General features: G+C 35.3%; 1 protein-coding gene across 4 annotated transcripts in view; it reads right to left on the bottom strand.

Annotated features, from left to right (window-relative positions):
- The window catches only part of USP34 (ubiquitin specific peptidase 34), a 246,799-nt gene that overhangs the window by 85,989 nt on the left and 148,720 nt on the right, over positions 1–12,090 (bottom strand). For all 4 annotated transcript variants that reach the window (XM_014589224.2, XM_027773341.1, XM_027773342.1 and 1 more), the window contains 8 exons: positions 11,478–11,560; positions 9,547–9,587; positions 9,280–9,404; positions 7,000–7,152; positions 5,902–6,006; positions 3,137–3,192; positions 2,905–3,025; positions 246–429 (listed from right to left, as the gene is read on the bottom strand). In XM_014589224.2, coding sequence (XP_014444710.2) covers positions 246–429; positions 2,905–3,025; positions 3,137–3,192; positions 5,902–6,006; positions 7,000–7,152; positions 9,280–9,404; positions 9,547–9,587; positions 11,478–11,560 — 868 coding nt within the window. The remainder of the gene's footprint in view (positions 1–245; positions 430–2,904; positions 3,026–3,136; positions 3,193–5,901; positions 6,007–6,999; positions 7,153–9,279; positions 9,405–9,546; positions 9,588–11,477; positions 11,561–12,090) is intronic.

The following is a 12,090-nucleotide window of genomic DNA, read 5'->3' as shown; positions in this document are numbered from 1 at the left end:
TAAACAAGATGTCAACACTTGGCACTAAATTATTTTACCAAAATAATGCTCAAGTATTTAAAAGGCCTATAAAAAGGTCCTTTGTGCTTTTTTCTTAAATGCAGATTTTAGTTTTTAACTTTAACAATATCTTAACAACAATAGGTTACAATGTGTGCAAAGAGGGGATTCTTTAAATAATGCCCTCTAAAATCTCATTTCTTTATTCAAAACTTGTAAACATTAAAAGAAAAAAGAATGCTTACACTGCATGTGTTGTGCCATAACCCAGTTATGTATTAGCCTGTAGTTCTCAACAGAACCCTTTACCATCTCTACTAACAAATCATAAGCAGCAGCCCTTGAAGAATGTGATTTGCACTTTGGCTGTTGTCGATCTTTTAGACTTGGCAACAAAAACAGAAGATTGAAGATATCCCTTAAAAATTCCTGGGGGAGAAAAAGAGCGAAGTATGTTATCTCAACTTGGATATTAATTATATTCCAAATAGAACATATAACTTATATTAAATAAACTGGAGCATAAAACAATCTACAACTTCTATTTATAATATACCAACCAAAATGACAGAATTCCTTGGAACAGTAAGAAATAAACTTAAGAAGTACTAAAAATCCAAATTCTAGATAAAGAAAATCTCCAAGTAAGGAACACAAAAAGACTGGTCTTATGTAAAAAAATAATATAATTTTATTAAATGCCAGAGGGTACATGGACTCATGAGACACAAAGAAAAAGGGACAGGAAGAAAAATGTACCCCCCAATGGGGATATTCAACAGGGCTGGGTCTGGCCATAATTTCTCCTCCTCCATTTCTCTATCCTGTTGGTATTTGGGAACACACAGATATCTAGTGTTTTTTTCAAGCCACAGGGCCAAGATTCAAACATTGGTTGGCCATGTGGAATTGAGTACCCTTTAACTAGTAGGCTATAGGGCTGGTCCTGCTATTCTATTCTTCTACTGAAAAATTCAAAATCATGAAGATATCAATTCTTCATCAATCTACAAACTGAATGCAATTCCGATAAAAAACTAGTTTTTTTTTTTTTTAAATCAGATAATTTGATAAAGTTTATTTAGAAAAATAAAAGCCAAGATATCTCTGAAAAGGCATAATAATGAAGATTTATCAACCTCTAAAAGTTGTATAACTACTGTAACTATACATAATTAAGATACAATATAAATGAGTAAACAGACCAATGAAATAAAGCAGAAAGTCTAGAAATAAAATCTGTATAAAAGTTTACAATATGATAGAGGAGGCATTTCTAGTCAGTGGATAAAAAATAAATCAGCCAATTAATCTTTCTGTATTATTCATTTCAACTAAATAATTTTCTTACAGAAAAAGTTTAAAAATGAAATTATGAAAACATTACAAGCTAATGGCTATTAGACTGATAAATCTGACTACATAAAAATGGAAAAAACTCTATTTAAAAAAAAATTTAGCAAGGCCAGCAGGTGGCATAGTGATTAAAGTGCTGGACTCCCACACAGTTAAACAAGGTTTAAGTTCCAGACCCAGTAGCTTGAAACTCACGCTGGGCATGTGCACCATGTATGCCCTATGTCCCGAGAGGAGAATGGAGGAAATGGGATTGCAGTGAGGCCATCCCCCAGGGGGTGATTTCTTATTTTCTGTGTCTCTGGTGAGTGCACGTACCCTAGAGCAAACATCTCTAAAAAACAAAATCAAATTAGCAACCCTGTAGACCAGTGGTTAAGGTGGCTGGATCTCACATGGCCTATTGCACAATTTAAATACTAGACCAGCAGGTGTGTGTACATGCCTGCCTAAAATCTCAAAAGGAATGAAAGTTGAAAGGAAGGGACTGCTCAGGACCATGTCCCATGGGGGACTTTCTCACCTTCCCTCCCTCTATTTCTTTCAAGCGCATGTGATTTAATTTGCCAGAGGAGTCTGGCAAATTAAAAATAAATAAGTGAGGTAAAAAACAAAATCCACAAAGACAAATCACGAATAGAAAAAAGCCTTGCAATTCATTTTATATTTTGTATTTTTATTTTTTGACTTTATTTATTTTTAAAATTTGACCAGAGAGGGACAGAGCGAGAGAGAGAGCGAGAGAAAGAAACTGAGAAAGCAAGCTTCTAGGCTTGGAACTCGAACCAAGGTTGGTCATGTGGGGAGTTCAGTGCCCTTAAGCACCATGCTAAGAGTCAGCTCTTTGCAATTCATTTTAGAAAAGTGTATGTATTTTATAGGAGATTTCTATAAATTAATATAATGAAAGGACTAATAACAGATATAATAGGCATGTTAAATGATTTAAGCACATCAGAGAAAAGTTAACACACATAAATGGCTTTCAAACACCTGAAACCAGCTCAACCTTATTTATAATAAAAGAAATACCAAATAAATGTATGAGGATCTATTTTTACCTATCAGACTAAGAGAAATTAATTACATAAAGATACAGTAGATGGGTAGAAATGTGGCAAAACTGGAACTCAGACTGTAGGTTAGCCCTTAAACTGGCTCAGTCTCCAGAGGACAACTTGGTTGTATAAAATCATAAATGTATACACTCATGAACCAGCAATTATACATTTAGAACTTTTTTCCTATGTGTAAAATGATGGATGTAGCTTCATCATCAATGCAACATCATTTGAAATAGTATAGGGGCATGTTCACTCACCAGAAATGGTGAGAAGGAAAGTGAGAAATCACTTCCCGGGGCAATGGCCATGCCACAATACCTTCTCCATTTTCCTCCTGGGATTCTGGGCTCACATGCACATACATCCCGCATGACTTTCAAGTCACCAGGTCTAGGACTCAAACCAAGGTCAGTCATGTGGGAGCCCAGTGCCTTGACCACTATTTCACGTGCTAGCCCCCACATTTTGTTATCATAATACTTACTTGTCCTTCTCTTGAAAATTTAAAGGGTGGTTTGTGTTTAATAACACTTGTTGCAAGCCTTAGGAGTCCTGTAAGCCCATCATCTTCTATATTACCATCCTGATGATCAAGGATCTCCCTACTACGGGGAAAAAAAAAAAAAAAGAGAGAACACAAAATAAGATAGTTCATATAATTACATCCTTTAACTTTCATCAAAAATAAAAATTTTCAATTTCACATTAAATTTTACCTTCGAATACAGTCAGCCAAATGTCTTGCCAAAGCATCTAGGTCGAGCAGAGTTGTCTTAATACAAGAAGAAAACACAACATTCAGATTTTTGTTTAGTAGTACTCAGATTTTTAAAACGACAAAATTTTTCTTACACATTTGGTTCTCCTCAAAATCATTAATGATACTATAAACTTAATAAATCTAGTCTTTATTTATTCAGGTTGAGTTTCCCTTACCTGAAATGCTTAGACCAAAAGTGTTCCAGATTCTGGATTTTTTTTTCAGGTTTTAAAATATTTGTGTATATATAATGAAAAACTTGGAAGTTGTGATTCATGTTTAAACATGAAATTCATTTACGTTTCCTACACACTTCCTATACATAGCCTTAAGGAAATTTTATACAGTATTTTTGTATTGCAGCATTTTAACTACAACCCTTCACTTGAAATCAGGTGTAAATTTTCTACCTGTGGTGTCATGTTAGCACTAAGAAATTTTGGATTTTATGATTTTAAGATTTTCATTTTAGGGAGGTTCTACCAGTACATGATGCCAGTTAACAGTTATAGCTTTAAAGGCATCACTGATAGACCTACCAAAAAAAAAAAATCAATGGAATGTTGGCAACAAATTATGATGGCTACAATAAATCATTTTAAAGACACTAAGGTCTATTGTTCTATCTTTTAGTTAATAGTTTCAAGATGTAATTCACATATAATTCACCAACTCAAGTTTGTTTTTAATATCACCTTTAAACTGGGCTTTTTTGTTTGTTTGCTTTTTGAGAGGTTTTTGCTATAGGGTGCATGTGCTCGCCAGAAAGAGAGAGACAGAGAGACAGAAAGCGAGAAATCACCCCCCAGGAGGTATCGCCACGCCGCAATTCCTTCTCCTCCATTCTCCTCTCAGGAACCAGGGTACACACGCACATGTGCATGCCATGAGTTTAAGACACCGGGTCCAGGACTCAAACCATGGTCGACTACATGGGAGTCCAGTGATGTAGCCATTAGGCCATCTGCTGGTCCTTGTTTGTTTTTTTAAGAGAAATTTTTGTGCTATAGGGTGCATGTGCTTGTCAGAGACAGAGAGAGAGAGAGAAAGAGAGAGACAGAGACAGACAGAGACAGACAGACAGACAACAGTGAAAAAAGTCACACACACTCCCGGGGAGAGAGTCACACTGAAATCTCTTCTCCATTCTCCTCTTGGGATTTTGATATGCATGTATGTAGCATGTGAGTTTCAAGCCACTGGGTGGGACTTGAACTTTGGTTGACCATGTGGGAATCCAGCGCCTTCACCACTATACCACCTGCTGGCCCCTAAACTAGGCTTACTAATCAACTAAACTTGACAGTTATTTTCAGAGAGCTTTAATTTTCATTATAATTGAAAAAAATGAAAATAGACATTACAAATAGGATTTAAAAATACAGACAAACTCAGATCTATTAAAAAGAAACTGTCCCGACAAGCAAGAAAGATTAGATTCCTATTTTGGCTTAAATAGAAAATACAGGTTCAAAACAAAAATCAATGTTTTATGAGTAATAAGTAAATTCAAACCTGCTTGATATTAACTTTCACAATTATTTTTCAAATGAAAGATTTGAAGAATTCAGATATAAACTAAAAAGGAGTATAAATACTATGTCTTTCTTCCTTCCCCATCCCTGCCTTCCCCCCCTCCTACCCACCCTTTTCCCTTCACTCCCCTTCTCTCCCCCCCTTCCCTTCCCTTCATTTTTAATTGCCAGAGGCCACAAGTGCTAGCCAAAGAGAGAGGAGGGAGAAAGCACAGTCTAATGAGGGTTGGTTATGGTAAACTCTTCTGTATCTTGTTGGAATTTTGGCCATGCATGCACATGTGCCCAGTGTTTTTTAAGCTGCCAGGGGATTCAAACCACTGTTCGTCATGCGGGATATAGTTCCCTATGCATAGCATTTAACCACTGTTCCACAGGGCTGGCCATAGAATTTTTTAAATGTAAAATGTATTTAACTGCACTTTCATTTAAATACATGGGAAGCGAAAAAGAAATCTCAGAAGAAATATTTCCTAAATACTGAAATGGATTTTCTTCATGTGCTTATTTCTTCTGAATTAATGTAGACACACTAGCTTACTAAATTTATATAAAAAGGAAAAAACAAAAACCTACATGTGGTATGTTTATCTCTGAAATTTACTTGGTTCAAACACTTGTGTGGGAGAAAAACATAATTTTAGTCTGGAATACTGATAAAGTTTCTGTAGCTTAAAATAACTTTTTTTATATGTAAGATTTTTTAAATTTATTGTTATTATTATTATTTAATTTGACCAGAGAGAGACAAAGAGAGGGAAAGTGAGAAAGCAAGCTGCCAGGTCCAGGACTTGAACTACAGTGAGCCATGTGGAAGTCCAGTGCCTTAACCACCATGCTACCTGTCAGCCATTTAAAATAACTTCTATATTAACTGAAATTTGATTTTACACAATCAGAATTCCATATTTACATGCGTTATAGATAGTTGTGTATTTAAAATCTAAATTTCACTTTCCAAATAAGATTTCATATCCACAAACTTGTCTCAGAAGAGATAGGAAACTACCAGATGAAGATGTTTCAAATAAGGTCAAAGTAAAAAAACAAGAAAGGACTTAGAGCAGGACTGAAATGAACAAACAGAAAAATTATGACAGTATTAACCAGCTATATATAAGACAGCACTTAATAATAAAGACAAATGTAAGTCATGAACATACATGTACGTATTCATACAACATACCTGACTAGCGTCCTTTATATGTATGTTGTCAACTAATTTGCATAACAACCAAAAGTACTCTTTACATCCAGGTTTTAACATTGGTTCTTCCTCATAATCATCTATCTATTAAAAAAAATTTAAACTTCATAAAAATATTTCCAAAATAACATTGTAACACAATTAAGAAATTCTACAAAATAAATTGTTATATGAATTAAAGAGTATTCAAAATCTAACCAAAAATGGAGAGTACACTCCTAGTTTTTATAAAATCAGAGTAAATAAGTACAAAAATGACTACCATGAGAACTCAGAAAAGTATTACTCTCATATTACTTACATTTGAAAAGATACAAATAAATGGAAAGTAAGATAAATGTCACAACACATATTTCTGGGATTTACAAAAGTTTATTAATAAAGTGTTGATTTATTATGTGATAGAAGCCTTTTATAAGGCTGGTATATACACTATATATATATAGGAAAGAAAATTTTAAATTTAGAATACCATAAGGATAAAAAAAAAATACTGACTAGAGAAGGAGGCTGCATTTACGAAAAGTCTATCATTTAACTTACTAATGCAAGGCCCAGAACCTACTGTAGTAAGAATAAATGTTACTTCCAAAAACAATGTACCTACATAAGAGCCGACAGACCTGAAATCAAAACACAGATTTCTTTCCTAGTTGTAATGTGGATACAATGTACTGCAATGCTGTCACTTTAAGAAATGCAGTCATCCCTTGGTATTCTAGGGGGCTTAGTCCAGATGTGTGTACAAACCTACTTTAAATAAATCACCTCCAGATTACTTATAACACCTAATACAAAGTATATATAATGGTTGATATACTCTATGGATTTTTCTGGTTCCTATGATTTTTTTAATTGCTGTATGTGTTTTTCCCTTGAATATTTCCCATCTGCAGTTGGTTTTATGTGTGGATGTGGAACCCACAAATATGGAGGGCTGTAACCAATATCTTCTTGGTAATAACTATACGCAAAACCATGTGCTCAAAATTAATTCAAGAATATAGAGCAATGATGAACATGAGCCAAAAAAATTACGGAAATTACAATTGCCCCTAAACAAAGCAAAAATCTTACCCTGATAGGTTTGAGTGCTTGAGCATCAGGAAGAAATTTCAACAATGTTGAGGCAGCCAGTAGAAGAAAAGAGCGATTGATTGAGTCTCCTCCATCTAGTCCTGACAGAGATAACTTATAGAGACCACTACAAGATTCATGACGAACTGCAGTCTAAATGAAAAAGCAAGTTTCAAAGACAGACTTAGTACTAAAAAAATAAAAATAATATTAATATGTTAGCAGAGATAGCATCAAGTGACTCTTCAGTAATATATTTAAATTAAATGTTCTGATCACACACACCTGCATGTAAATAATTTATCAAATAAAGTACTCCAAACTAGAGTAACAGTCTTGTGCCCTACGACAATGTTCAAGTCAACAAAATACCACATATGCAGTGGTAGTCCCATAAGATTATACCATATATCTCGGGTATATAATAAGCTATATCACTGAGATTTGTATGAAAGTATACTCTACAATGTTTGTACAGCAACAAACTAGCCCCATGTGCATTTCTTAGAAAGTATCTCAGTTTTTAAGCAACACGTAACTGCAGATAAAGTCCTAACTATGGCCATAAAACATTTATAGAAACAAAACCAAATAAGCACAACAGACAAGGGATTGAGGGGAGAGTATTCATAAAGGTGTAAGTTATGTACAAGATAATAAAATAGTTTTTGAAGTTGAAGCAACTGAGAAAATACTAAAAGCACAACATTCAAAAGTACTTGCCTAACTGTCAAAATGGTTACCCAAGACAGTGCTAGATAAAGAATACATGGCATCCCATCTAGAACTAACAGTAGTATTATTAGACAATACTGACTAAAAATATCTAACTTTGTGGTTAAGTACATTAGTAAAGAGTCCAATTTTATGAGTTCACTTAGGAATATGATATTACCAACATCAAGACAGGGCTAGTAAAAATTATACTGGCCTCAGTGTCAAATAGGAAGCAAAATATAACTGGCTTATACTTAAAAAAACAATTTTTTAAAAGTTTTTTTTTTTTTTTTTTTTTGCTATAGGGCTTGTGGGCATGCTGGAGAGAAACAGAGAGAGAGAGAGAGAGAGAGAGAGAGAATTCACACCCCATGGGGGATGGCCATGCCATCCCTTCTTCTCCATTCTCCTCTCAGGATTTTGGACATGCACACACACACACACACATGCACCTGGCATGATTTTCAAGCCACTGGGACTGGGACTCAAACCGCCATTAGTCATGTGGGAGGTCAGTATCTTAACCATTACACACCTACTGGATGTCTGGTTTATATATTTTTAAGTCTTAAGTGGTTAAAGTGGCAGGATCCTACATGGCTGATGACAGTCTGAATTCTAGTCCTGTTAGGCTGAAAAACACACTGGGTGCATGTGAATGAGTGCCCCAAATCCTGACATGATGGAGAAAAAGAGAGTGTGGCATCACCATGTCACACTGGAGGTGCTTTCACCTCTCTCTGTCCTTCTCTGGCAAGTACACATGTCCTCTGGCAACAAACAAATAAACAAATAAAATCCAAAGCAAAATAGTCACTAAGTAAGCAAACATTTCAGAACAAGACAAATATGAATGTCACAGAATATACAACATTCTTTTTTTTTTTTTTTTGAGAGATTTTCACTGTAGGGCGCGTGTGCTCGCCAGACAGACAGAGACAGACATAGAGACAGAAAGCGAGAAATCACCCCCAAGAGGGGATGGTCACGCCGCAATCCCTTCTCCTCCATTGTCCTCTCGGGATCTTGGGCACGCACGCACACGCGCCCGGCGTGAGTTTTAAGCCACCGGGTCCAGGACACGAACCGCGGTCAACTACGTGGGAGTCCAGCGACATAGCCATTACGCTAACTGCTGGTTCCCAACATTCATTTTTTTTAAAGAGGTTTTGCCATAGGGCACTTGGACTTGCCAGAGAGATGAAGACAGAGACAGTGAGAGGAAAAGTGAGATGGCCATGCCACAATCCCTTCTCCACCTGGAACCTTGGACACACACATATGTGCCTGGTGTGATTTTCAAGCCACGGGGTGCAGGACATGAACCAGACTAGTTGACCATGTGGGAGTCCAGCGATGTAACCACTACACTACCTGTTGGACCCATTCACACTTTGTAAGTGCTATACATAGTTGGAAACCTTCTAACCCTTAAAGGACTAAACAGATGATATATTTATAGAATCATGCAATTTGTTTCTATTAGCTCTGCTTTCATTTTCATTGCTAATAATATAAAAACATATGAAATACAGTAATACTAATCTTCAGCTTTTATCTTACCTCAGGAATAAGGAGGGTCAATTTCTTTAGCCAGTCTTGTAAATGGTCACTATCTGCGAGGCTAGATTTCACTAAAGAACAGCAATGAGCCCAACTCACCAAAAGCCACATTGAATAATGTGAAACTAAAGAAAATCAAAACAAAGTATGACTATAAAAGCTTTTGATAAAAGAAGATACATTACTCATTGTTAAAAAGAAAGTATATATTAAAATATCCATTATTGAAAGTATTTTTATTAAAAAATAGTTTTGAGAAACTCTTACCTTCATGTCTAGACCTGTGATCAGACTGAGCTTTCAAAACTCTGTAAAGAAAAAAATACAACACAACCATGAATTAAATTCATCAATGAATTAAAAGTAACTGAATTTTATTACTAGATATCCTTTAAAGTTTATAACTTCACTCTCCAAAAAGATAAAACATTAAGGGAGGGTCTTTATTATTTATTTAAAGAATCACTGATAAGTAACTCATAGAAAGCAGAGACTAGAATGACAGTCCCAGAAGCTAAAGTGGTTATTAATTAATAAACATAAAAATTAATGTCAATTAATAAACATAAAAAAGAAAACAATTTTGTGAACAAAATATTAATATTTAATTCAGACATTAATTACAGTGAAAGCTAAAACCAGGAAGTGACAGATTTATGGAGAGCTGACAAATGTATACAGTTCTAAAATATCTTATGAAGGATTATTTAATAATTAACAGGAAAAATCTGACACTTTATATAGTAGAGAAGGAACTTAGAGGAAACCAGATTGACTAATTAAAAACACCACCAATAATGGGATAAACTGACATCACCAAAATATATCTGGGAAAGACACAACATTATTTATGGAGCATCTTGCTAGAAATGTATAATCTGAACTTAATCACAAGAAACAATAAGAAAGACTCAAAAAATATCTCTGATCAAGAGATAAAGAAATGTGACAACTAAATGCAATACGTGATTCTGCATCAGGAAAAATAGTGTCATTAAGTGGTATGAGAGAGAGATTTAAATTTGCCAGAAGGTGCATATGCTCACCATAGACACACAGAGAACAGAGAGAAAGAGGCAGAAGACACTTTACAGTGGGGAGTGACCATGCCACAATCCTTTCTCCTCTTTTCTATCCTGTTGAGATTTTAGGAACACACACACGCTCTTGCTGTTTATCAAGCTGTGTAGGCTGAGATTCAAACTGTGGTAGGCCATGTGGGACCTGGCTCCCGTAACCACTAGCCCATAGGTCAGCATGTTACAAAGAATAGTAATAGGAAGGGGCCAGTAGGTGTTGTGGTGGTTTAGGTGCTAGACTTCCAGATGATCAACTATAGTTTAAGTCCCAGACCTAGTGGCTTGAAAATCATGCTGGGCATGTGTGCCTGGGTGCCCAAAGTCCCAGGAGAAGAATGGAAGAGAGAGTACCGTAGCATGGCCATGCCCCCTGGAGGTGAGAAATCACCCTTTATTCTCACTTTTCCTTCTCCCTGTCTCTGTCTCTCTCCTCTCTGGTGAGCACATACATCCTATGGCAAAAATCTTAAAAAAAAAAGGAGTAGAAGAATATTAATTTGAGTATAGGCTATGTATTAGATAATGTATCAATGTTATGTTTTGTGAAATAGAAAATTTGGGCTGACCCCACAAGCCTAACAATTAAGGGTGCTAGTTCAAATTTCATTATCAGTGGCTTGAAAAACATGCTGGGCGTGTATGAATGCATGTCCAAGATGCAGATAGGATGGAGACATGGTGAAAGGACTATATAGTGTGACCATGCCTTCTTAGGAGGTGCTTTCTCTCTCTCTCTGGTGAGTACAAATGCATGCTGGCAATTAAAAAAAAAAAAAAAAAGGGATAAAAAAGATTTTAGTCTGGTTATTAATAAAATGTCCACAGTTTTAGGAGACACACATCAAAGTATGTGTGGCTAAACAGTCGTGATGTGATGCCTGCAATGTAATCTCACGTAAGATTCAGGATAATACATAAGCATACACAGAAAACGTGTGTTCATAAATACAGAATCAATTTGGGCAAATGTTTGTAACATGTAAATTTAGGTGACAGGTTTAAGAGTTCATTGTAATATAATTTTTCCATTAAGTTTAAATTTTTTTTGAAATAATGTTTTAAAACACTGTATTCTTACTACAAATATATACATACACTAAATATATTAAAAATGCATACCTAGGAGCCAGATTATCATAAGTATAAGCAACAGACATAAGTCGCTGAATCAAATTGGTTCCTTGGACAAGAACGAGAAATACCTTTAAAAACAAAAACATTTTTATAATCTTTAAATATGGCAAAACAAAACTGATTCCAAATTAGCTTTTTATCTCTGACAAGATAATGTCCTAAGAAAAATTATTTTAAAATACTGTAAAATTACCAAATATTTAAAAAACAGAGTTTTGTAACCACGCTTAGCAGCAATTCTGTAAAGAAAATGTGGAAATTTAGAAGTAGAGACAAAAATATGATTTACATTTATCTACAGATTCTCTGCAAGTAACTACATGAAAATGTATAAATGAAAAGCATATATTACTTATATCAGGATTTTGGGAGAGGTGGGCAAAGAATTAAACTTTTGGGGCCAGGAGATGGCATAATGGTTATGTTGCTGGACTTCCACATGGCTGACCGCGGTTTAAGTCCCAGACCTGGCAGCCTGACAATCAGGCTAAGTGTTCATGTATATGTCACTAAGATCCCAGAAGGAGAATGGAGGAGAAGAGAATGCAGCATGGCCATCTCTCCTGGGGGCGGGGGGGGGAGGTCATTTTTAACCCTT

The sequence above is a fragment of the Tupaia chinensis genome, unplaced genomic scaffold (assembly GCF_000334495.1).
Source record: "Tupaia chinensis unplaced genomic scaffold, TupChi_1.0 Scaffold000341_1, whole genome shotgun sequence".
Lineage (NCBI taxonomy): Eukaryota > Metazoa > Chordata > Mammalia > Scandentia > Tupaiidae > Tupaia > Tupaia belangeri.
Note: the sequence above shows the minus strand (reverse complement) of the source record. Positions and strands in the feature narration are given on the sequence as shown.